The 27214-nt window shown below is 46.0% G+C and overlaps 1 protein-coding gene across 8 annotated transcripts in view; it reads right to left on the reverse strand.

Annotated features, from left to right (window-relative positions):
• Positions 1-27214, reverse strand: part of XRCC1 (X-ray repair cross complementing 1) — a 114874-nt gene that overhangs the window by 76712 nt on the left and 10948 nt on the right. For all 8 annotated transcript variants that reach the window (XM_078774657.1, XM_078774653.1, XM_078774656.1 and 5 more), the window contains exon 4: positions 15608-15712. In XM_078774657.1, the coding sequence (XP_078630783.1) occupies positions 15608-15712 (105 nt within the window). The remainder of the gene's footprint in view (positions 1-15607; positions 15713-27214) is intronic.

Consider the following 27214-nt stretch of genomic DNA (forward strand, 5'->3'; position numbering starts at 1 on the left):
CACTCTTCTCAACCAGTCACTTTCATCCTTCCTCAACACATGACCAAACCATCTCAACCTGTTCCTCTTTACAACATCAATCACAGGCTCTATTCCCATCATTTTTCGCGATTCATCATTTGTCTTCCTCTCTCTCAACGATACTCCACACATCCATCGAACCATTCGCATTTCCACCCTTTCCAACCTTCGTTGCTGCTCTACGTTCATTACCCATGTCTCACTCCCAAAAATCATAACACTTCTCACACATGCAGCATACACCTTTGCCTCCAGCTTCAACGACACTCTGCATCTCTCCACGGTAAACAACTCCCACGGTAAACCCTCCTTTACGTTCTGAGCCAGCACCTCCATCACAGCTACAAATAGTAGTGGACTTAGTACCGACCCCTGATGCACTCCCACCTTCACCTCAAACTCACCACTGTTCCCGTCCTTCGTCTTTACAGCTGTGCGCACTCTTTTGTACATTGCCATCACTACTCTGATCAACCATTCCTCCACTCCTAACATCCTCATTGCCCATGTCAATACTTTGCGTGGAACCCTATCGAATGCTTTCTCAAGATCAACACGCCACTCATCCTCAACACGATCAACACGCCACAAGATCCTCATCAGCACGCCACTCAGTTCCCGAAGCTTCTTCCATGCACATCTCACTCCAGCAACCGTTGCCGAGTCTGATCCACCTTCTCCTCATCATCTCCTCCTCATCAGCACGCCACTCAGTTCCCAAAACTTCTTCCATGCACATCTCACTCCAGCAACCGTTGCCGAGTCTGATCCACCTTCTCCATTCAGCATGTCTCCGAGGTAGCAAAATGTTTTCACACCTTCCAGCTTCACGCCTCATCAGCACGCCACTCAGTTCCCGAAACTTCTTCCATGCACATCTCACTCCAGCAACCGTTGCCGAGTCTGATCCACCTTCTCCATTCAGCATGTCTCCGAGGTAGCAAAATGTTTTCACACCTTCCAGCTTCACGCCGCCTCCAAGATCCAACTCAACATTTCCTCCATCTGCAGCTCCCTCTGTGCACACCTTACATTTGAATGTAGCTGCCACACTGGTTAATGACCCTCTCAGACCACTACATTTTTGATGAACCCACTCAGCGCACATTGTACATTGAATGGAGTTCACTCCGACACCCTTCCTGCACACAGCACAGGACCACTTCCCAGTTCTTTCCACCTCACCACATGCTTTACCACTTGCCATCACCTTCGTCTTTCCGATATTCACCTTCAGACCTTTTGTCTCCATACATTCCTTCCACTTGTTCATCTTTTCCTTCAGTCCATCCATACTTTCCGCAATCAACACCAGATCATCTGCATACAACAACTCCCACGGTAAACCCTCCTTTACGTTCTGAGCCAGCACCTCCATCACAGCTACAAATAGTAGTGGACTTAGTTCCGACCCCTGATGCACTCCCACCTTCACCTCAAACTCACCACTGTTCCCGTCCTTCGTCCTTACAGCTGTGCGCGCTCTTTTGTACATTGCCATCACTACTCTGATCAACCATTCCTCCACTCCTAACATCCTCATTGTCCATGTCAATACTTTGCGTGGAACCCTATCGAATGCTTTCTCAAGATCAACAAACCCAAGAAACAACTTCTTCCACTTCTCCATGCACTTCTCCTGCAACTGCCTCACAATAAAAAGCGCGTCTGTCGTTCCTCTTCCTGGCATAAATCCAAACTGTATTTCGTCGATCTTCACTTTCTTCCTTATCCTCCTCTCCATCACCCTTTCCAATACCTTCATTCCATGCTCCAATAACTTTATCGCTCGGTACGAGTCCCACTCTAGAGGGTCACCTTTCCCCTTGTATAGAGGGACGAGGGTATTCAGTTCCCAATCCACTGGAATGCGGCCTTCTTTCACCGCCAGATTACAGATCTCTGTCATTCTCTTCACACCCCAACTTCCTGCTGCCTTCAACATATCTCCCACAACTCCCGTCGGCCCTCCCGCTTTTCTACTCTTCATTGCTTTTATCGCTTCCTCATCTTCCTTCTCAGTTATCTTCTCTGCCGGTTCTAAAACTGGGTTACTCTCTATGTTGCCATCCCATTCATTCTCTGTATTCAACAGCATTTCCATATATCTTTTCCATCTTCCTTCAATTCCATCTGGGTCCACAACGATTTATCCCACTTCATCCTTCAAGCAACTCACCCCCATCACATCACACCTCTTTCGCTATCTGCTTTGCAATCCTGAATACTGCTCTCTGACGCTCTTCCGAACCCAAGCGTTCTCCGAACATTTTCCTACATGCCTCCTGCGCCTTTGCTACCTCTTTCTTTGCAGCCTTCTTGGCTGCCTTATAACTTTCATGCTCTGCTGTTTCTGCTCCCGTACCCTTCGCCTTCTGCCACTCCTTGAACTTCTTCCTCTTCTAGTCAATCCTCTTTCCAACTTTATCATCCCACCACCATGTTTCCGAGTGCCTCGGTGGTCCTTTTGTCCATCCACATACCTCACCAACGGCTCCCAACAGACTAGCTTTCATTGACATCCAACCACTTTCAAGCTCAACCACATCATCCTCTACCCTACTCAGCCTCTCTTTTAATGCCTCCCTTACTGTCACCTCTTTCAACCTCCACACCTTCATTCTCGGTTGGTACTTCACCCACCGAGTTCTCCTCGCACCTTTCACCGTGATGTCGCAGACAACCAAGTGGTGCTGTGAAACAGCCTCCTCCCCCGGGATCACCTTTGTGTCCCGGAGGTGCCCCCTATCTCGCCTACGCACCATCAGGTAGTCAACGGTTGTCGTCGACCCACCTGACGTGTATGTAACAAGCTTATTATCCTCTTTCTGGAACGGAGTATTACAAATCAACAAATCAGCTCCATCAGCAAACTCCAAAATCCTTTCACCTTCTCCATTTCTCACACCATATCCGTAACCCCCATGAACTCCCTCAAAACCATCCATACTCCTTCCCACATGTCCATTTAGGTCTCCTCCTACCACAACAACTTCGTCATCTTTCACGTTTTCCATCAGCTTCTCTATCGCACACCAGAACTTGTCCTTCTCTTCATCGCTCCGACCAACCTGCGGAGCATATCCCGAGATGACGTTCACCAAGAGCTTTACAATCATCATTTTCACCATCATCAACCTATCACTCACTCTCGTCACACTCACCACACTGTCTACAAACTCCTCAGAAAACAGGACACCAACACCATTCACGCCCTCCAGGCACCCTTGCCACACAAACTTGTATTTCTGTCCCTGCCTACCCTTCACCATTCTCACACCACTTCCCTTCCATCTCGTCTCTTGCATACAACATATGCCCACTCTTCTTCTGACCAATACTACCACCACTTCTCCTGATCTCCCTGTCATTGTCCCTACATTCCATGTCCCAAACCTTAGAAACCGATTTCCACTTCGGGCTGTACCCTGCCCATATGTAGTTGTAATTCTCCATCCTCGCGATCTCGCGAGATCACGGCGAGGTCACGTCTTTTCGAAGCTGCTCCATGCGCTCACGCTTTCGAAGCTAAGTGATATTTCTCAATTGTGTTTTTGTCGAGACTGTATCTATCTTTCGGTGTATCTATAGCGTATCTTTTGGAAAATTTTCGGTGCGAATTTTTCGTACATGTATACACAATCGTCGGTTAATGGTATCGAGTATTCTGCGGCCCAGTACTCGTAGGCTTAGACTACCATACCGTCTCCGACCTTGTGGTTTGTTTTTCTCTCAGCGATTCGTCGAATGCGCTGAAATTATTTTCGTTCTCTGTTTCGTACCAGTCGTTCACCCCGTACCTCCTTGTTTAATATCTGTACTCACAAAAAAAAAAAAAAAAACCCCCCCAAAAAAACATTTCCTTCCCAGGTCTTATTCGTTTATTTGTTGTTCTTTTTGTTCGTTCATTCTTTGTTCGCGATCACGCGGTTAGAAATGTATAATCTCTCCCCTGAACAACTATTTTCTCTCATATATTATAACACCCTTTTCTTCTTTTCCTACAAAAGGATGCTTTCGTCTTGCTCACCAAATCTATTCATTCCAAAAAATATATATAATACCATCTCTTACAGTTCCTCCTTTCTACATTCCCTAAACTATCCAGAACTCCATCCCTTCTCCAGTGTCCTCAAACGTATTTTTGACTCGAAGGTCTCAAACTCATTTTGCAAAAAATGTTCGTTTCCCATGAATCGTACACTTTTCAAAATCCAATCTCACCCCTCCCCTCCAAATCCTCCCCATCACCCATCCCTTTCAAATCTCCCCCCTTGCCCCTTCCCTCCCCTCCCTCCTAAACTCCCCCAACACCCCTCCCCTCCGAGACTCTCCCTCGCTCCTCCCCTCCTAGACTCCCCTCTCACCCCTCCTCCTCAAAGCATCCTCCCTGCTTCTTCCTCCTAACCCTTCCTCCTAACCCTCCCCCCCCCCCTGTTCTGGACCCGATGCTCCCCCTTCCTCTTCATTAACGGTATGGACCTCAAACATCCGGGGCCTTCGCTCAAACTTGACTGACCTCTCCATACAGGTTGCTTCTGACAAACCAGATGTGATCTGCTTAACAGAAACTTTCCTCCTTCATGATGTCTCTGATGCCTTGGTATCTCTCCCAGGTTACTCCCTCCTCCGGTATGATAGACCTGAGCCTAGTCCTGGAGGTGGGGTTGCTATCTTTATAAAAAACTCTCTTCCTCACTCGCCCTCCACTGCCCTCTCTCCACCTCACCCCCAGGAATACCTTTGGCTACGGCTTCCCCTTCGCTCCCACCTTTTGTTCATATGTGTGTTGTACCGTCCACTAATCAGCGATGACTCCATCTACATCTCACTGTCTGATAATATGGACCAACTTCTATCTACCCATCCCAACTCTCTCTTCCTCATATGTGGTGATTTCAATTGTCACCATGCCAGTTGGCTGGGTGTGGGTACCTCTCTCACCAGCCATGGCTCTTCAGCAAAGGACTTCTGCGACTCACTGGGACTGACACAATCTGTTAATTTCCCGACCCGGATCTCAGTCAACGGAGCATCTTCTCTTCTGGATTTGGTTATGACAAACTTCCCTGAAAATGTCTGCTGCTCTTCTTCTGCTCCAATCGGCTCATCTGATCATGTGCTTGTCAAAGTGGACATCTCTCTGACCATTCTCAGAGAGCCTCCTCAGCGTCGACGAGTCTGGCATTTCACTCAGGCCAACTGGCACGGTCTTCAAGCAGCCATCAATCATCTGGACTGGTCTCCCATCTCTTCCGCCTCTGACATCAACTCATCCTGGGAATTCTTTCAAAGTAAATTGCTCTCTCTCATGCACAGATTTATACCATCTCGTCTTCAGTTGTCATACCCTTCCTCCCGTCCATGGTACACGGAATCTTGTGGTGAGGCTGTTGCCCTGAAACAACTTGCTTTTGTCTCCTGGAAAGCAAATCCAACGGAAGGAAATCTCATTTCCTTTCACAAAGCCCGAAACAAGTGTGTGTCCACCCTCAGGAGAGCCAGGAAACAATATCTCACCATTCTCAAGACCGAACTCTCTTATCTGTCTCCCTCTTCCAAATCCTGGTGGCGTCTGGTCAAATCTGTTTCTGGTGTTTGTTCCCCCTCCATCCCCTCCCTCACCTCAAACGGCTTAACGGCTGACTCCGCACGTGAAAAAGCTGAATGCCTCAACTCTGTGTTTGCCTCTAAATCTTGTGTCCCAAACCCATCCCTCTCTGTACCCACCATACCCAGTCGTACCCAGCTGCTCCTGGACTCTGTGTCCTTTCCTCCTGACAAGGTGGAAAAGTTTCTGTCAACCCTCGACTCTGATTCTGCAACTGGTCCTGACGGCATCAGCCCACGGGTCCTAAAATCATGTTCTTCTGCTCTTTCACTCCCTCTTTCTGTTCTCTTCACCCTCTCTTTTGCTCAAGGTCATCTGCCATCTGCTTGGAAATCAGCCAACATCACCGGTTTGCACAAAAAAGGTGCAAAAACAGATCCCAGCAACTACAGACCAATCAGCCTTCTCCCAATTATCAGCAAAGTCATGGAATCCATCATTGCTTCATATATTAAATCTTTCCTCTTCTCCAATGGCTTGATCTCTGATCATCAATTTGGTTTCAGACCTGGTCACTCTACGCTGGACATGCTGCTTCTGCTTTCTCAACAATGGATGGAGGTCCTCAACACCAAACAGGAAATTAGAGCTGTCTCCCTTGACATTTCACGTGCCTTCGATACGGTCTGGCACCCTGCTCTGCTCTCCAAACTCTCCTCCTTTGGTATCCATGGAAATCTCCACGCATGGCTGGCGGACTTCCTCTCTGGTCATAGTCAACGTGTGGCCCTGAATGGGTTTCTCTCATCTCCTCTTCCTGTTCAGGCTGGAGTTCCCCAAGGTAGTGTTCTGGGCCCTGTGCTTTTTCTGGTCTTCATCAATGATCTCTCTGACTCTCTTGAAAATCCTCTCTATCTCTTTGCTGACGACTCTACTCTCTGTCGCTCCATTCCTCATCCCTCAGATCGGCAGTCTGCAGCCTCCTCACTCTCTGCAGACCTGGACAAAATCACAGACTGGTCAGACAAGTGGAACATGTCTTTCAATCCTGACAAATCTCACACTCTTACAATGTCTCTCCGAAAGGACCGACTGGACAACCCTCCCATCTACTTTCTCAACAATCATCTCCAAGAAGTTCTGTCGCACAAGCTTTTGGGTCTCACTATCTGCCATGATTTCTTGGGAAAACCACATTTCCAAGCTGGCCTCCAAAGCCAGTCGCTGACTGGGCATCCTCCGTCGTGCGAAGTCCTTCCTTGGCACACCTGAGCTCCTCACCACATACAAGGCTTTCATCTGCAGCTCAATGGAATACTGTTCCCCCCTCTGGGCTGGTGCTCCTGCCTCACACCTTGCTCGGCTTCACGCTGTTGAGGCCAAAGCTTTCAGAATCATTGGAATCTCCTGCGATGTAGTCAACGCCGAGGGCCTTTCACTCACTCACCGCAGGCAGGTTGGTGGTCTTTCTGTCTTCGACCGACTCCTCTCCGACCTTACTACCCCAGCTCTCTGGGTGCACTGTCCCCCAAATATTCCTCCAGGTCGCACAAGATCTGCCAGCTTATGGTTAAACTGCCAAAATCTAGGCTCTCTGCTCACCTTCACTCTTTGATTCCCCTTTTTCCCCGCCTAGGGAAACAAACTCCCCCACTCCCTTCAATCCCACTCCTCCCTCCAGGTCTTTAAAACAGCTGTTCACCACCATCTCTTATCTTCCCCCATCGAAAACCTTGATCTTTTCTACACCCGGTAATTCACCCCAGAGTCCTTGCAGTGTTCATATGTTTTAATCCTCTCCCACCTCCCCCCAAGTCCTCCCGATGTCCCTGCTCTCAAATGTTGTGTTTGTGTCCTTCCCCCTCTTCCCCCTCTCTTTTGTGTCCTTCCCCCTCTCTCCCCATCTTGTCTGCCGCTCCCCTTGTTTTTTGTGTTTTGTGTGTCGGTTTGTCTTTTTGTGTGATTAATGTTAGCTCTTTCACGAGCCTCGATGTTGTATACAAAAAAAAAAAAAAAAAAAAAATTGTCATGGTTGTCTTTTTGCGGCAATGTTTTTATGGCCGGATGCCCTTCCTGACGCCAACCCTCTTAGTCGTCTCTTACGACACGCAGGGATACGGTGTACCTATTCTAATCCAGGGTATACACTGGGAAACGTTTAAAACATGGAAATTCTGGGGGGTGGGGGGGGGGGGGGGGGGAATCATGGCTGCGGGGGCCCCGTCAGCACCACGCCACGTTTGCCCGGTCAGCACCACGGCGGCCCGGTCAGCACCACACCCTTGGAAAGGGCTTCGATGCACGTCGGCCCGGTCGGCCCAGAGCCTAGAGCGAAGTCCGAGGACATCAGCACGTCATCCAAAAACAGCTCCGGTTGGTGCGAACCACTCGGTCAATGGCGCGAACCAGGTCCCGACACGCCCTTGCTTGCTTGGCCCCGATGAAGGCCTCGCTGGATGTTCTCCAAACAGGGGCAAAATCGTCCAAGCCGCGCTGGATTTCGGCAGCGGAAGCCTTGCTCGCTCGGCCCCGATGAAGGCCTCGCTGGGTGTTCTCCAAACAGGGGCAGAATCGCCCAAGCCGCGCTGGATTTCGGTGGCGGAAAGCAGCCACGAAGCGACGAGTTCTTCCACACCGATATCAACAAACCATTTCTGCATGGACCTCGCTTTGTGCACGGGGGCATTGTCATGCTGAAACAGGAAAGGGCCTTCCCCACTCTGTTGCCACAAAGTTGGAAGAACACAATCGTCTAGAATATCATTGCATGCTGTAGAGTGAAGATTTCCTTCGCATAGAGGATGACGAAGATTACCTGAAAAAGGTCATGTCCACAGACAAAACTTGCTTTCATGAATCAGGGAAGATCAACTGGCACAATGTGAGGATCTGGGGGCTCTGAAAACCCCCACGTGGTCATTGAACACGTGACAGTCAAAAGGTGAATATGTGGCATGGCCTTCTCCATGACCGCTTGGTGGGTCCGTTGTTGTTTGCGGAGGATACAGTGACCTCAACAATTTACATGATCATGTTGGAAGGATTCACCTTCCCACAGATTGAAGACCTGCAACCCTAAATAATTTTTCAACAGGATGGCGCTCCCCCTCATTGGACCTTAGTCATTTGAGCCGTCTTGAATGAAAAATTTCCAGGTCGCTGGATTGGCCAAGACGGACAAACTGCCTGTCCCTCACAATCACCAGAAATAACCCCGCTTGATTTTTTTCCTGTTGGTGTTTGTCAAAGATGTTGTCTACAACACCAAGGCAGCAAACCTGCAGGATCTTCGTTCTCGGATCACAGGTGCATGTGCACTGGTGGACACAAACACGCTTAGCCGAACATGACAAGGACTCGTGTACTGCATTGATGTCCTGTGCACGGCAAACGGAGCTCACATTGAAGTGTATTGATGGTGTGCACAAAAGTTTACGAGTTTCTGTATCATATAAACCAAAGAGTAGAATTGTATCATTTGTGGTTCTAAATACAGTCACGTGAAAAAGTAAGTACACCCCATGTAAAGATTTGACTTTTTCAACATATTTCAACATACAGCTATTAGATCTTCATTTCAACAATATTGACAGATAAAGGTGATATAATACAACAAATATCATGAAACATTTACATTTTGTAGTCCATTGTATAATTTAAATAAACATAAATGCAAATTTCGCATGTGGAAAAAGTAAGTACACCCCTACATTTATCACTACTTCAAATACCTAAAATTAGAATCAGGTGCATCAGCTCAGGTGCAAATGATTAGAACATCGTTAGAGAGGATCTTGGAGGAACCTGTCTTATTTAAACCACATAAATTTAGTTTGGTTTGCTCTTTGTTGTTGAAATGTGCTGCGTCACCATGCCTCGATCAAAAGAGCTCTCTGAGGCCTACAGAAAGAAGGTTATAGATGCCTACGAGTCTGGGAAGAGATTTAAAAAGATCTCCAAACAATTTGAAATCAATCATTCGACTGTCCGGAAGATCATCTTCAAGTGGAGAAGATTCCAAACAACTGCCAACTTGTTCAGGCCAGGCCGCCCCAGCAAGTTCAGCCCGAGAGCAGACCCCAAGATGCTGAAAGAAGTCTGTAAGAACCCCAGAATGTCATCACGGGACCTACAAGTAGCTCTTGCCACTGTTCATGTCAAAGTGCACGAATCTACCATTAGAAAAAGGCTGCACAAATTTGATCTACATGGGAGGTGTGCCAGGAGGGAACCTTTGCTGTCCAGAAAGAACATCAGGGCAAGACTAAAGTTTGCCAATGAACACCTTGGCAAAGACCAGCACTTCTGGAACAATGTGCTCTGGACAGATGAGTCAAAGGTAGAGCTATTTGGCCACAGTACCAGAAGACATGTTTGGCGAAAACCAAAGACAACATTAGACCACAAGAACCGAAAGGTGGTTACACCCTGGTGTTGGGCTAGCGGCTAGGGTGCCAGCTTAGGATCCTGGGTTCGAATCCCGGTCGATCGCTGAATTAACGCCAGGGGGGTTGACTCAGCCTGTCATCCTTCCGAGGTCGGCTAATTGAGTACCAGTTCACTGGTAATTCCCTGTTTGTCGTTAAAGGCGGCAAAAAGGGTTGGCATCAGGAAGGGCATCTGGCCATAAAACATTGCTTCAAAAAGGGGACCAAAAAAACAACAACAACCACGGTTCCCGAAAAAGGCCAACCCCCGCTTTGCGGGGAAAAATGGCCTCTAAAGGTGGTTATTTTTTTTATAACCTGATACCAACTGTAAAGCATGGTGGTGGAAATATTATGGTTTGGGGCAGCTTTGCTGCATCAGGGCCTGGGCAGCTCACCATCATAGAATCCACTATGAATTCTTCATTGTACCAGAGGGTGCTTGAGGATAATGTGAAGCCATCTGTCGGAAAGTTGAAGCTCAACCGAAGGTGGACCTTGCAACATCACAATGACCCTAAACATACCAGTAAATCCACCAAGGAATGGCTGAAAAGAAAGAAATGGAGGGTTCTGGAATGGCCAAGTCAAAGCCCGGATCTAAATCCCATCGAGATGTTGTGGGGGGATTGGAAACAAGCTGAGCATGCAAGAAACCCCTCAAACATCACACAGCTGAAAGAATTCTGCATGGAGGAGTGGGCAAAAATTTCTCCCAGTCGATGTCAGAGACTGGTAGAAAGTTATAAGAAACGCCGACTTGAGGTTGTTACTGCCAAAGGAGGCAATACCACCTATCAGAGCCAAGGGTGTACTTACTTTTTCCACATGCGAAATTTGCATTTATGTTTATTTAAATTATACAATGGACTACAAAATGTAAATGTTTCATGATATTTGTTATATTATATCACCTTTATCTGTCAATATTGTTGAAATGAAGATGAAATAGCTGTATGTTGAAATAAGTTGAAAAAGTCAAAACTTTACATGGGGTGTACTTACTTTTTCACGTGACTGTATATTAATGATCAAAGTTGTCCGGGTCTTTTTGGAACACCCTGAATGTTGCATCTAACATCTGTAAGTTATCTTAAAAGACAAAATTAGAGGTCCTTTACTCTATTAAACTTTTGGATAGAAGACTGCTATGGAGATGGGTTGATGATGGTGGAAATAGCATCTCACAACAGGGTAGTACACAGAGAATGGTTTTCAATGCATATGTGATGGGCAGTAAATTAGGAAGGCAGAGATTTTGCAGCCAGTTGAAATTTCTTTGCATTTCCTCTTTTAGAAAACAAAACATACAAAAAAAAACCCATAGGTTGTCAATCAATTGACTCGGGTAAGTTACGGTGATGACAAAATAGCCTCAACATTCATAAGATCATGTTGAGTGTGACAGAGGTGACGTTTGTGCTTCATGTCAGTATTCACAAAACCATAATAACTTTAGGTAGCACTTATAGAAGACTGACAAAGCAATTGATTGAATATGAGGGTGTGCTGTGGGAATTCAAACTACAGAACTAAATAAAACTAGATTGAAGCAGTTGGCATGCCATCACCAATTCCCACACTATCTACACAAGGAAGTTCTTTTTCAAAAAGTTTCAGAGCTAAAAACTTGACTTGTATTCCAACCCCATATACACTACATGACCAAAAGTATGTGGACACAGGAACATCACACATCTCATTCCAAAATCATGGGCATTAATGTGGAGTTGGTTCCCCCTTTGCTGCTATAACAGCCTCCACTCTTCCGGGAAGGCTTCCCACGAGAGGTTGGAACATTGCTGCAGGGATTTGCTTCCATTCAGCCACAAGAGCATTAGTGAGGCCGGGCACTGATGTTGGGCGATTAGGCCTGGCTCGCAGTCGGCGGTCCAATTCATCCCAAAGGTGTTTGATGGGGTTGAGGTCAGGGCTCTGTGCAGGCCAGTCAAGTTCTTCCACACCGATCTCGACAAAACATTTCTGCATGGACCTCGCTTTGTGCACGGGGGCATTGTCATGCTGAAACAGGAAAGGACCTTCCCCAAATTGTTGCCATAAAGTTGGAAGCACACAATCGTCTCGGATGTCATTGTATGCTGTAGCATTAAGATTTCCCTTCACTGGAACTAAGGGGCCTAGCCCGAACCATGAAAAACAGCCCTAGAGCATTATTCCAACTCCACCAAACTTTACAGTTAGCACTATGCATTCGGGCAGGTTGCGTTCTTCTGGCATCCGTCAAACCCAGATTCATCTGTTGGACTGCCACATGGTGAAGCGTGATTCATCACTACAGAGAACGTGTTTCCACTGCTCCAGAGTCCAATGGTGGCGAGCTTTACACCACTCCAGCCGACGCTTGGCATTGCGCATGGTGATCTTAGGCTTGTGTGCGGCTGCTCGGCCATGGAAACCCATTTCATGAGCTCCCAACGAACAGTTGGTGTGCTGATGTTGCTTCCAGAGGCAGTTTAGAACTCGGTAGTGAGTGTTACAACTGAGGACAGACAATATTTACGCGCTACGCGCTTCAGCACTCGGTGGTCCCGCTCTGTGAGCTTGTGTGGCCTACTACTTCGGGGCTGAGCTGTTGTTGCTCCTAAACATTTCCACTTCACAATAACAGCACTTAGTTGACCAGGGCAGCTCTAGCAGGGCAGAAATTTGACGAACTGACTTGTTGGAAAGGTGGCATCCTACAACGGTGCTACGTTGAAAGTCACTGAGCTCTTCAGTATGGCCCATTGTACTGCCAATGTTTGTCTATGGAGATTGCATGGTTGTGTGCTTGATTATATATATGCACCTGTCAGCAATGGGTGTGGCTGAAACAGCCGAATCCACTCACTCGATGAGGTGTCTGCATACTTTTGATCATGTGTGTATGTTACATTTAGCATCTGCTAGTTATCTTTAAAAAACAAAAGTAGAGTTCCTTTACTCTGTTAAATGGAGCAAAGTTTAAAGAGTTCCAAAAAAAAAAAATAATCTCTTTTTATGACCCTTGTGACCCTCAGTCCACACCGCTGGGGCAGGAACTGGGGCTCAAATCCAAAAAATTATTACACATTTCATGGGTCCCCCAATGTTGATTGCATATACAAGATTTCATTTAGTATGTTTAAAAATGTGCTCATAATTGCATTCTTTGGTATTTGACCTTTTGACCCCACCCCAGGGCCCTATGGGCAAGGCCAAATTGATACTGCTCTTGCACCTTTTTGCCATGTGGTGATCATATCTAACAAGTTTGGTAAATTTCTGCACAACCGTTTAGGAGATACATGGGTGAAGCTTCAGAAATTTTCCAAAAAAAAGGAAAGTACCGAGCAAAATGACTTCTTAAGAGGGGGTCCTGTGGGCATGCACCCCCTGCAAATTTTTGAAAAATTGATGTCAAAATATGCATTTTGGGGATGATTGTCAAGTTTTAACAAAAAAAAAAAAAAAAAAAATTTGAGGAAAAATTTCTTTATTCACCTGAACATCCATTGCTGGGAAGATTTTCAGTGAGTTAGTACAGCACAGAATTTTATCATAAGATAAATTAATAATGAATACCACATACCTTTCCAGGACTTTCAATACAAGTGTTTAAAGGGGAGGGGGAGGAGTGTCACGGGTCATGTACTGGAGGGGTTTACCGGAATCACCCTGGCTCCAGTGTAAACCAGAGCATTTACTACCACCCTCCCTGTTTTCTGCGCATTTCCTAATTTGGCAGATACTGGACTCGTTAACACCATAATGTCTGCCCAAAAGACCTCGCCTGGCACCCCCTGTTGTGCTCTCATGGCCATTTTGATTAGATTACATTTCCAGTATAAAGTGGGTTTTTGTTATATCGAATCACGGGTGTACTTCATGTATTTATCTGCCCGTTTTCATGTCTGTCCTTTTGTCCAGGGATTCTCCGTTTTCGTCGTCCTCTACCTTCTTGTAATACACTGTTATTCTGTAAGAACACGTTTGATGTGGTGACCAGCCATTGCAGACTTATCAGTCTGTTTATTTGTCTTTGTCCTCACAGAATAAATATGATTTTCTCTGCAACTGTCGGTCCGATTGACAGGAAAGTTTCACCATAGGTGCACCTCCTCCTGTATAACTTTTTTTAATGATAATTATGATGTCATGGGTCATGTCATATGGGCACAATCCTGGAAAACCTGAAAAACTTTGCACCTCTATATCTCCGAAAGTGCTGAATATAAAGAAAGCGGAGAAACGCATTTTCAGTCCCTATGTAAAAGCTCCATACAGAGAAACGATCCCTTTGATAAAGAGAGGCGCCTCCCTTTGATATAGAATCGAGGTCGTGTAAGAGCTAACATATTAAACACAAAAACATGCACGGACACATAAAACATACAATAAAGGGAGCGGGAGACAAGAGGGGGAGAGAAAGGAAATCATACAAGCTCAACAACAGTAGAGAACAGTGACATCGGTAGATCTGTGGAAGGGAGAGGGATGGCGTGGGGGGGGGGGGGGGGGGGGGGAGGGAGGGGTACATGGTATAAAGCAAATTAACACTACTGTGAATTTCAGGAATGAAGTTGGTGATTGAAATAGGTGGATTTACTTACTTACTTACTGCGTCGAGCTAGCTCGGCATTGCACCTCGGGATTTGGGGTGTTTTAACAGGGGCAGAAAAGATCAAGGTTTTGGATGGGGAAGATAAGAGATGGTGGTGAACAGCTGTTTTAAGTTTGTTCCAGAGGTGGGGAAAAAAAGAGGAATTAAAGAATGAAGGCAAGCAGAGAGTCTTGATTTTGGTAGTTTCACCAAAGAGGAATTCTGGCAGATCTTGTGCATCCTGAAGGAATATTCGGGGGGAATTCTGTGCAGAAGAATCGCGTCTTTATTTCATGCAATATAAAGATGGCACTTCAGTATTTCCCATTAAGTTCAAAAGGTGGGACCGGTGATGGGAAAATCCAACAATGAACGCTATTTCAGTATTTACCGACGTAGGCTGACAGATGTTCTCCTGCCTGGCGGATGTCTGATCACAGTACTGCGCTTGCAAACTTTTGTAACCAGCTAAATTCTACAAAAATAACTCATAAAAAACTACCATGGGAGTAATTCACATAATCGTGGTTATGATGCATTAGCATTGCACACCATCCGGATGATATGGGTCAGAAATGAACCAGCATATCGGAGCAGCACCTCAACTGCATACAATTGCTATACGTTTTTGGGTCATTACAAATATATGTATCTCCGTAAACATACGGAAGAGTTTCAACCATGGAGATAGCTTGACGGACAGACAGACAAAGACAGACTACTTCCCACCCACTTCCCTCCCTCCCCCCCCAACCCCCCCCACCCCCCTCCGTTTGTTTGTCTTTTAAACATGGGGATAGTGATGACAATGTGAGCTTCATAACTATTTCATGCATATTCACTGAACAATTCACATGCTGATGAAAATAATTTCCAAAAGTGCAAAGATTTCAATTCCATGTATTGAGACAGAAAAGATTATTTATCGGAACATAAAAAAGTACATTGGAAAGCCTTAAGGAAACCATAAACAGATGAAAATGTAAAACACAAGACCATTACAATCGCAGTGTACAAAATCCATACCTGATAATCTTGCTCTGGTGTGGCAGATTTACCAACAAGGACTTCCACAAAAGCAGATCCTTCATTGCAAATTTCAATGCAAGAAATTTGTTGTGGCTTTGAAAACTGTAACACAAAGACTACAAATAAACCCATCTGGAGACTTGTTCTTCAAATCTGTTTCTTAAATTGAGCTGAAAAAAAAAAAAAGGGCGCTTATAATTTCAAGGCAGAAAAAAGGTAGCACAGCATACCTATTACTAAAAGGAGAAGTGTCCGGCCATGTGTCTGTCATGCTTTATTCTAACGAGCCTGCTGCCATGGGATAATAAAAATGGTACCGTTGGAAAACCAAGACTCAATTTACTTGGTAGGAAAACGAATACTCAATTTCCTTGGAAAAACATTTTGTGTCCATTTAACGATACAAGTATTTGTTTTAAAAGCTATCCTTTCCTGGAGGGAAGAGGAAGAAGCAGGACTTAGAGCTTTAATGGAGCAATTACAACAGTATGACAGCAGGAACCCACGGAATAAAGCATGACAGACAAGAAAGGAGTAAACAAACTATCATATAGTCATACTTCTCGAACAAATAGAAAAAAAAAATGGAATATGTAGCACACGGAAGGAGCAAACAAACCACCACAACTACTAACTACTATAAAATATCCTTTTTTGTTTCACGTGTTTCACTTCATCCTCAGCAAAACACATATGTAGACATGCAATATGTTTGTGAAGTACAACATGCTGCCTTTTGATTAAGCCAGGCAGCAAAGCCACAGGTATGCATGGCTATTAATTATTTACAGTGCACTGTAAATTACGTGCACTGTAAATGGCAATTACGAGGCACTCGTAATTACGTAAAATTACGAGGCACTCGGAAACATGGTGGTGGGATGATGAAGTTGGAAAGAGGATTGACGAGAAGAGGAAGAAGTTCAAGGAGTGGCAGAAGGCGAAGGGTACGGGAGCAGAAACAGCAGAGCATGAAAGTTATAAAGCAGCCAAGAAGGCTGCAAAGAAAGAGGTAGCAAAGGCGCAGGAGGCGTGAAGGGAAATGTTTGGAGAACGCTTGGATTCGAAGAGGGTCAGAAAGCAGTATTCAGGATTGCAAAGCAGATAGCGAAAGAGAGGTGTGATGTGATGGGGGTGAGTTGCTTGAAGGATGAAGTGGGACAAATCGTTGTCGACCCAGATGGAATTAAAGGAAGATGGAAAAGATATATGGAAATGCTGTTGAATACAGAGAATGAATGGGATGGCAACATAGAGAGTAACCCAGTTTTCGGACCGGCAGAGAAGATAACTGAGAAGGAAGTTGAGGAAGCGATAAAAGCAATGAAGGGTAGAAAAGCGGGAGGGCCGACGGGAATTGTGGGAGATATGTTGAAGGCAGCGGGAAATTGGGGTGTGAAGAGAATGACAGAGATCTTTAATGTGGTAAAATAAGGCCGCATTCCAGTGGATTGGGAAATGAGTACCCTCGTCCCTCTATACAAGGGGAAAGGTGACCCTCTGGACTGTGGTTCGTATCGAGCGATAAAGCTATTGGAGCATGGAATGAAGGTATTGGAAAGGGTGTTGGAGAGGAGGATAAGGAAGAAAGTGAAGATCGACGAAATGCAGTTTGGATTTATGCCAGGAAGAGGAACGACAGACACGCTTTTCATTGTGAGGCAGTTGCAGGAGAAGTACATGGAGAAGAGGAAGAAGTTGTTTCTTGGGTTTGTTGATCTGGAGAAAGCATTCGATAGGGTTCCACGCAAAGTATTGACATGGGCATTGAGGAAGTTAGGAGTGGAGGAATGGTTGATCAGAGTAGTGATGGCAATGTACAAAAGAGCGCGCACAGCTGTAAGGACGAAGGACGGGAACAGTGGTGAGTTTGAGGTGAAGGTGGGAGTGCATCAGGGGTCGGTACTAAGTCCACTACTATTTGTAGCTGTGATGGAGGTGCTGGCTCAGAACGTAAAGGAGGGTTTATCGTGGGAGTTGTTGTATGCAGATGATCTGGTGTTGATTGCGAAAAGTATGGATGGACTGAAGGAAAAGATGAACAAGTGGAAGGAATGTATGGAGACAAAAGGTCTGAAGGTGAATATCGGAAAGACGAAGGTGATGGCAAGTGGTAAAGCATGTGGTGAGGTGGAAAGAACTGGGAAGTGGCACGTGCTATGTGCAGGAAGGGTGTCGGAGTAAACTCCATTCAATGTACAATGTGCGCTGAGTGGGTTCATCAAAAATGTAGTGGTCTGAGAGGGTCATTTACCAGTGTGGCAGCTACATTCAAATGTAAGGTGTGCACAGAGGGAGCTGCAGATGGAGGAAATGTTGAGTTGGATCTTGGAGACGGCGTGAAGCTGGAAGGTGTGAAAACATTTTGCTACCTCAGAGACATGCTGAATGGAGAAGGTGGATCAGACTCGGCAACGGTTGCTAGGGTGAGATGTGCATGGAAGAAGTTTCGGGAAATGAGTGGCGTGCTGATAAGGAGGGGAGTGTCGCTGAAGCTGAAGGGAAAGGTGTATGCTGCATGTGTGAGAAGTGTTATGATTTATGGGAGCGAGACATGGGTAATGAATGTAGAGCAGCAACAAAGGCTGGAAAGGGTGGAAATGCGAATGGTTCGATGGATGTGCGGAGTATCATTGAGAGAGAGGAAGACAAATGATGAATTGCGAAAGATGATGGGAATATTGCCTGTGATTGATGCTGTGAAGAGGAACAGGTTGAGATGGTTTGCTCATGTGTTGAGGAAGGATGAAAGTGACTGGTTGAGAAGAGTGATGGAAATTAATGTAGAAGGAAGTAGAGGACGGGGAAGACCGAGAAAGACTTGGCTAAAGATGGTGGAAGAAGAAATGCGGGCAAGGGGGTTAACAAGGAGAGATGCAGAAAATAGGGCAAAATGGAGAAGATTGTCATGGGGACCGCAAGCTAACCCCCGCTCTAGCAGGGAAAATGGCCTTAAAATGCATGTTGTTGTTGTTGTTGTTGTATTCAGACCCCTTCACTTTTTTCACATTTTGTTATGTTGCAGCCTTATGCTGAAATTGTTTAAATTCATTTTTTCCCTCATCAATCTACACTCAATCCTTTGTTTTCACTGACGTCACAGTTACCCATCTCGCATTGCGCAGCGGCCATTTTGATACCCAAGCTAATCTGTCCGTGTGCGCTGATATTGATTTGTTGCGTTGGTTTATGGTGAATGCGGATCGCAAAAAGTCTGTTTTATAAAGTAATTTTGTTTGTTTTGTCACGTTCATGTGGAGTGTGGTGCCATCTAGTTTATATTACGTATTGTTGCCCAACAAACACAGAACATTCGGTTTAAGTTTGCCGTGGACCAGTGAACTGGTGAACACCTGGGCAGTGGGTCAACCTGCAACCAACTACCTGTAGAACAGACTTGGAGTGTACGTAAGGATACGGTAGATCCAGGCTTGAGTATGGCTAGCAGTGCGAGTGCCAACTTTGGCTACCAAGAGACGCTCCCCCTGGACGTTCTTGTTCGTTACAAAGAGAAGATTTCTGTCATTGGGTGTGACCCTTATGGTCTATCAAATGATCAATTTGAGAAGAATGTGAGCAAGTGGCCGCAGGTGACCCACATCGACGTGATCAACTACCTGTTGTTCAGCAAATCGGCCTATACCAAAGATGAGTTGAAGAAGTATAAATCCCTCGAGGCATACAGGTTGTACCAAGATGGATGGGTGCGACAAATCCTACACAAAGAACTGAATGACGTCCACTTGATTCGATCCAAGGTATTAATATATTAAACAAACATGTATTTTTTAAAGCTGCTTGTGTTAATGTTATGGACCTGATTGATTAAGTGCCCTCCATTTGTTCAAATGTATGTATTGTATTCAATATCATTAATGATTATAGTAATTGTATGGTTATACAATGAAACATGTTCTTACTTACTGTTAACAAAATGCTCGGAGCAGACAGGTGTGCGATCCCACTGTGATTCTGTTTGGATGTCACTGCGATTGATGGCAGCCTTCCACAAACGCCGCCTCTCTTCACTTAAATTTCTTGTTTCCTCACCCTGATTCAGTAGAAGTTTGGGCGTTTTGTAAAACTTGACTCCTGGCCTAACGCCTGGCCTGTTTGAACAACGAAATACGCCACAAATTGGCATGACTGGTCGTGAACAAAAACTATTTAATGTGAATCCGCTGACGACGTTGTTCGAGAGGGTATCAAAATGGCCGAGGTGTCCCAGGGTGCCCTGCGCGCGTGCTCCGATGACGTCACAAGAAAACAAGCAATACCCCATAATGACAAAGAGAAAACAGGATTTTAGAAAGTTTTTCAAATTTATTAAAAAGAAAAAACTGAAATATCACATTGACATAAGTATTTAGACCCTTTGCTATGACACTTGAAATTTAGCTCAGGTGCCTCCCATTTCTCGAGATCATCTTTGAGGTGTTTCTGCACCTTGATTGGAGTCCACCTGTGGTAAAGTCAATTGACTGGACATGATTTGGAAAGGCACACACCTGTCTATATAAGGTCTCACAGCTGACAATGCATATCAGAGCAAAAACCAAGCCATGAGGTCGAAGGAACTGCCTGCAGAGCTCAGAGACAGGACGATGTCTTTCACTGAGGAGAGGCTTCCGTCTGGCCACTCTGCCATAAAGCCCAGATCGGAGGAGTGTTGCAGTGATGGTTGTCCTTCTGGAAGGTTCTCCCATCTCCACACAGGATCTCTGGAGCTCAGCCAGAGTGACCATCGGGTTCTTGGTCACCTCTCTTACCAAGGCCCTTCTCCCTGGATTGCTCAGTTTGGCCGGGCGGCCAGCTCTCGGAAGAGTCCTGGTTGTTCCAAACTTCTGCCATTTAAGAATTATGGAGGCCACTGTGCTCTTGGGAACCTTCAATGCAGCAGAATTTTTTTTGTAGGCTTCCCCAGATCTGTGCATCGACACAATCCTGTCTCTGAGCTCTCCAGGCAGTTCCTTCGACCTCATTGCTTGTTTTTTGCTCTGATATGCATTGTCAACTGTGAGACCTTATATAGACAGGTGTGTGCCTTTCCAAATCATGTCCAATCAATTGAATTTACCACAGGTGGACTCCAATCAAGGTGTAGAAACATCTCAAAGATGATCAAGAGAAATGGGAGGCACCTGAGTTAAATTTCAAGTGTCATAGCAAAGGGTCTGAATACTTATGTAAATGTGATATTTCAGTTTTTTATTTTTAATACATTTGCAAAACTTTCTAAAATCCTGTTTTCTCTTTGTCATTATGGGGTATTGAGTGTAGATTGATGAGGGAAAAAATGAATTTGAACGATTTCAGCATAAGGCTGCAACATTACAAAATGTGAAAAAAGTGAAGGGGTCTGAATACTTTCTGAATGCACTGTATATTTAAATGGACCAGCCAGTGTAAAAAAAAAAAAAAAAAAATCATTTAAAAAAATACCACACCCATCATTCATAAATCAATTCGCAATCAAAGGAAGCGGTTTAGTTTGGCAAATTTAATATGAAATAGGCAAAGCCAAGAAAAAACCAAAACCCATCAGAATTACCTTTTATAACCGTTTAGAACATCAGAATTACCCTTTAGAACCCATCAGAATTACCCTTTAGAAACCACGAGAATTACCGTACCCGTTGGAATTAAACACAGCACTGGGTTACAAAAGTTATTCTCGCATTTATGATGGATGGAGGGACATAGCCAAGTTTCACCGCTTAAAAACAACTTGTAAATTTTTTTATTATTATTTAAACCATTTCATCACAGAGAACAAATGTTGGTCATTTGGAAAAACTCCTGATTAGCATAGATGCCAGGCAAACAAGGATCATGGGTCACAGGTGGTACCGTCAGTTTGAAGAAGAATATACATGTTGGGTGTCTGCCAAGCAACGGTGTAAATTGTAGGACATCCAGAATATTATTGGCAGAACTGTCAACTGCAGAATTGATAATTTTAAAAAGGGGTGAGGGATCGGTCCATGCAAAATTGACAAATGGGCCAAACCGTCACAATATCAAAAAAATACTACCTGTCAGATATGTTAACTAGACATCTTTCATGAAATCCCAACATTTTAGCCACCAGATCCTCATATTTTGGAAATTGTGAATCCAGTTGTGGCAGTAGCTCAACACCAATAATAATAATAATAAATATCCAGGCATTGTGCAGTGCCCGTCGCTTCAAAACAATGATAATAATAATAATAATAATAATGCATTTATTTTATATAGCGCTTTTCAGGAAGCCCAAAGACGCTTTGACAGAGTGCAAAACATAATGCATAGCAAAACATAAAAACAATTGCAAAAGACAAGAATCAATAGGGAAATATTTAAAGCAAAAAGGAGGGAGAAGGAGAAGAGATAGTCAGGGGTTAAATGCTGTGGGTTAAATGTTGAATGCAGTGTTGAACAGGTGGGTCTTGAGTGTTGTTTTGAATGTGGTGAGTGAGGAGGAGTCTCTGATGGTGTGAGGTAGTGAGTTCCAGAGGGTGGGAGCAGCGATGGAGAAGGCCCTGTCCCCCCAGGATCTGAATTTGGTCCGGATGGGGGGGTCAGGAGGTTGGTACCAGCAGAGCGGAGGTTACGGTTGGGAGTGTGTCTGGAGAGGAGGTCAGCCAGGTAGGATGAGGCCAGGTTATGGAGGGCTTTGTAGGTCAAGAGGAGGATTTTGTACTGGATTCTCTGGGAGATGGGGAGCCAGTGAAGCTTGTAAAGGACAGGGGTGATGTGGTCACGGGTCTGGGAATTGGGTGAGTAGACGGGCAGCGGAGTTCTGAATGTATTGGAGTTTATTGGTGATTGTTGAGGGTGAACCATAGAGGCTATTGCAGTAGTCCAGACGGGAGGTGATGAAGGCGTGGATGAGGGTTTCTGCAGCCGTGGAGGAGAGGGATGGACGGAGACGGGCGATGTTTTTCAGGTGAAAGGAGGCTGTCTTTGTGATCTGTTTAGTGTATTTGTCGAAGGAGAGGGTTTGGTCAAAGATGATGCCAAGATTCCGGATGTGAGGGGAGGTCGATACTGGGATACCGTCGATGTTGAGGGCAAAGTTATGGGTGGATTTGGTGAGCGTTTTTGGGCCAATGATGATTATTTCAGATTTATCACAGTTAAGTTTGAGGAAGTTGATTTGAAGCCAGGATTTTATTTCAGTGATGCAGTTTGTCAGGATAGAGTGGGTGGCGGTGGAGATGGACTTGGTGGAGGTGAAAAGCTGGATGTCATCAGCGAAGCAGTGGAATTGGAGACCATGACGGCGGATTAAGTGACCGAGGGGGGACAGGTAAAGGATGAAGAGGAGGGGGCCAAGAACTGAACCTTGGGGGACACCTTGGGGGAGGGGAGCAGTGGGGGATTTGCAGTTATTGATGGAGATGAACTGGCGTCTGTCAGAGAGGTATGATTTAATCCAAGAGAGGGCAGTGCCGGTAACGTTAAAGGTGGTTTCAAGTCGGGTGAGGAGGATGGTGTGATCGATGGTGTCAAAGGCGGCGCTGAGGTCGAGGAGGATGAGAATGTTGAGGTTGCCAGCGTCAGAGGAGAGGAGAAGGTCGTTGGTGATTTTGAGGAGAGCAGTTTCAGGACTGTGGTTTGAGCGGAATCCGGATTGGAATGTTTCATACAGGTTATTGGCAGAGAGGTGATGTTTGAGTTGAGTGGCTACAGCGCATTCCAAAACTTTTGACAGAAAGGGTAGGTTGGAGATGGGTCTGAAGTTGTTTAGGGTGTCAGGGTTTAGTCCAGATTTTTTCAGAATGGGAGTAACAGCAGCAATTTTGAGGGATGGTGGGACGATGCCTGTAGACAGGGAGGAGTTTATTGTTGCAATGATAAGTGGAGAGAGAGCAGGAAGGGAGGCCTTGACAAAGCTGGAGGGGATGGGGTCAAGAGTGCAGGTGGCAGTTTTCATTCCTATGAGGAGTTCAGAGAGGTCAGTAGGGGAGACCAGGGAGAATTGAGACAGGGGATGGCAGGATAAGGGGGGGCAGGTGGTTTGAGGGGGAGCGGGTGCGGCAGTGGTCAAGCTGTTGTAGATGTTTTCAATTTTGCTTTGGAAGAATGAAAGGCAGGAGATGCAGTTGTCTACTGTGAATGACTGGGTGATGGTGTTCAGGGGGCTGAGGAGTTTGTTTATTGTAGAGAAGAGTGCTTTTGGGTTTCCGGAGCCAGAGTGGATAATTTGAGAGTAGTAGGCGGAGCGGGCGCGGGAGAGGACATCTTTGTAGTGTTGTAGGTGGTCCTTGTAGGCTTGGGAGTGAACTGTGAGACCTGTTTTATTGCGGAGTCTTTCAAGTTGGCGAGCATGAGTTTTCATCAGGCGGAGTTCAGGGGTAAACCAGGGAGCAGAATGGGTGAAAGAAACTGTTTTGGTTTTTATAGGCGCAAGTTGGTCAAGGCAGGAGGAGAGAGTGTGGTTGTAGTAGTCAGTGAGGTCAGAAGTGGTGTGGAGGTCAACGAAGGGAGAAGTGGACATTTTTTCAGAGAGGGTCGATGAGAATGAGGTAGGTGAAAGAGCGTTTAGCTTACGGAAGTCGATAGTGCGATAATGCCTTGGTGCTGGGGTGGGGATGTTGATGGTCATAGTGATGGCTAAGTGGTCAGAGAGGGTGAGGTCAGAGCCAGAGAGATGGTGCAAAATTAATCCAGTAGAGCAGACAAGGTCAAGAATGTGACCACGGTTATGGGTAGGAAAGTTGACATGTTGAGTGAGGTTAAAGCAGGTGAGTAAATCAGTGAAGTCAGTGGTTATCGTGGAGTCAGTGGAGTCCATGTGGATATTGAAATCACCGAGGGGGAGGATTGAGGGGGAGAGGGAACATAGCTGGGTCAGAAAGTAGGAGAAGTCAGACAGGAATGATGGGTGTGGTTTGGGAGGGCGGTAGACGACAGCCATGACTAACTGTGTGTGATCAGAGAGTTTAAAAGCTAGGTGTTCAAAGGATGGAGCAGATGCGATGGAGATGAGGCTGGTCCTGATGTCTTGTCGGTGGATAACGGCAATTCCACCACCTCGGCCCTCCGAGCGTGGTTTATTGATGCAAGAATATCCATTTGGTGTGGTGAGGTTGAGTGCGAAGTAGTCCAGAGGTTGTTGCCAGGTTTCAGTGAGACAGAGAAAGTCCAGTTTATTATCCAGAATGTAGTCGTTCAGGATGAGGCATTTGTTGTTGAGGGACCGGGTATTGAACAGGGTGAGCTTGATGTTGTTTTGTACGGCGGGGATGAACCCAGGTGATTTGGCCAGGGTTCGCAGACAGGAGGTGCGATTGCGTGTGTTGCTGTGACCAGGTGCGCTGGGACGATGAGTGGGAGTGCGCTGAGCCGACCAGAGGACGGGGATGGAGTGACCTGATTGTAAATAAACAAACTTACGACCGGAGCCATGGTGAATGTACCTGGGTCGTCGGAGGAGTCCATTTGATTTGATTGCAGAGATGCATGATGGGGTGGAGCGGGTATTAAGCAGAAGAAGCCTTGCGGCGGAGTACTGCAGAGCCATGCCAGGCAGGAGCGAAGAGACGAGCACGAGGCCAAGGTTGAGGAGGTGAAACAATGGTCACAACCCATGGGAGCGGGCCCGAGGAAACAGCGAAGGAGCCAGGCAGGTGAAGCCAGGAGCAGAGCCGGGACCGAGCAGAGGGCAGACAGGAGCGAAGAGACAAGCACGAGGCCAAGGTTGAGGAGGCAAAGCGGCAAATGCAGCGGCAAACGCCTGCCGCCGCTAATCAAGATCACGGCGGCAAACCGTCACCACCGCCGCTGCAAACAATGGCCACAACCCACGGGAAACAGCGAAGGAGCCGGGCAGGCGGAGCTAGGAGCAGAGCCGGGACCATGCAGAGGGCAGACTCAATAGCCAAAAATCCGCCACGACCACCAGCAAAGCACGCTACGAACAATGGCCCAGTCGGAGAAGCGGCGAGCAAGCGACGCCAGCGCCCTCTCCGGACCGAATATCTCCGAATGATATCTTCACAAACATTGCTGTGATGATTGACAACTTAATATACAGATACGTCAACAACAACAACAACATGCATTTTAAAGGCCATTTTCCCTGCTAGAGCGGGGGGTAGCCTTGTGGTCCCCATGACAATCTTCTCCATTTTGCCCTATTTTCTACATCTCTCCTTGTTAACCCCCTTGCCCGAATTTCTTCTTCCACCATCTTTAGCCAAGTCTTTCTCGGTCTTCCCCGTCTTCTACTTCCTTCTACATTCATTTCCATCACTCTCCTCAACCAGTCACTTTCATCCTTCCTCAACACATGACCAAACCATCTCAACCTGTTCCTCTTCACAGCATCAATCACAGGCTCTATTCCCATCATCTTTCGCAATTCATCATTTGTCTTCCTCTCTCTCAACGATACTCCGCACATGCGTCGAACCATTTGCATTTCCACCCTTTCCAACCTTCGTTGCTGCTCTACGTTCATTACCCATGTCTCGCTCCCATAAATCATAACACTTCTCACACATGCAGCATACACCTTTCCCTTCAGCTTCAACGACACTCTCCTCATCATCAGCACGCCACTCAATTCCCGAAACTTCTTCCATGCACATCTCACTCGAGCAACCGTTGCCGAGTCTGATCCACCTTCTCCATTCAGCATGTCTCCGAGGTAGCAAAATGTTTTCACACCTTCCAGCTTCATGCCGTCTCCAAGATCCAACTCAACATTTCCTCCATCTGCAGCTCCCTCTGTGCACACCTCACATTTGAATGTAGCTGCCACACTGGTTAATGACCCTCTCAGACCACTACATTTTTGATGAACCCACTCAGCGCACATTGTACATTGAATGGAGTTCACTCCGACAACCTTTCTACACACAGCACAGGGCCACTTCCCAGTTATTTCCACCTCACCACATGCTTTACCACTTGCCATCACCTTTGTCTTTCCGATATTCACCTTCAGACCTTTTGTCTCCATACATTCCTTCCACGTGTTCATCTTTTCCTTCAGTCCATCCATACTTTCCGCAATCAACACCAGATCATCTGCATACAACAACTCCCACGGTAAACCCTCCTTTATGTTCTGAGCCAGCACCTCCATCACAGCTACAAATAGTAGTGGACTTAGTACCGACCCCTGATGCACTCCCACCTTCACCTCAAACTCAGCACTGTTCCGTCCTTCGTCCTTACAGCTGTGCGCGCTCTTTTGTACATTGCCATCACTACTCTGATCAACCATTCCTCCACTCCTAACTTCCTCAATGCCCATGTCAATACTTTGCGTGGAACCCTATCGAATGCTTTCTCCAGATCAACAAACCCAAGAAACAACTTCTTCCTCTTCTCCATGTACTTCTCCTGCAACTGCCTCACAATGAAAAGCACGTCTGTCGTTCCTCTTCCTGGCATGAATCCAAACTGCATTTCGTCGATCTTCACTTTCTTCCTTATCCTCCTCTCCAACACCCTTTCCAATACCTTCATTCCATGCTCCAATAACTTTATCGCTCGGTACGAGCCACACTCCAGAGGGTCACCTTTCCCCTTGTATAGAGGGACGAGGGTACTCAGTTCCCAATCCACTGGAATGCGGCCTTCTTTCACCACCAGATTACAGATCTC

This window comes from Myxine glutinosa, chromosome 3, assembly GCF_964187855.1.
Source record: "Myxine glutinosa chromosome 3, kmMyxGlut1.1, whole genome shotgun sequence".
Taxonomy (NCBI): Eukaryota; Metazoa; Chordata; class Myxini; order Myxiniformes; family Myxinidae; genus Myxine; species Myxine glutinosa.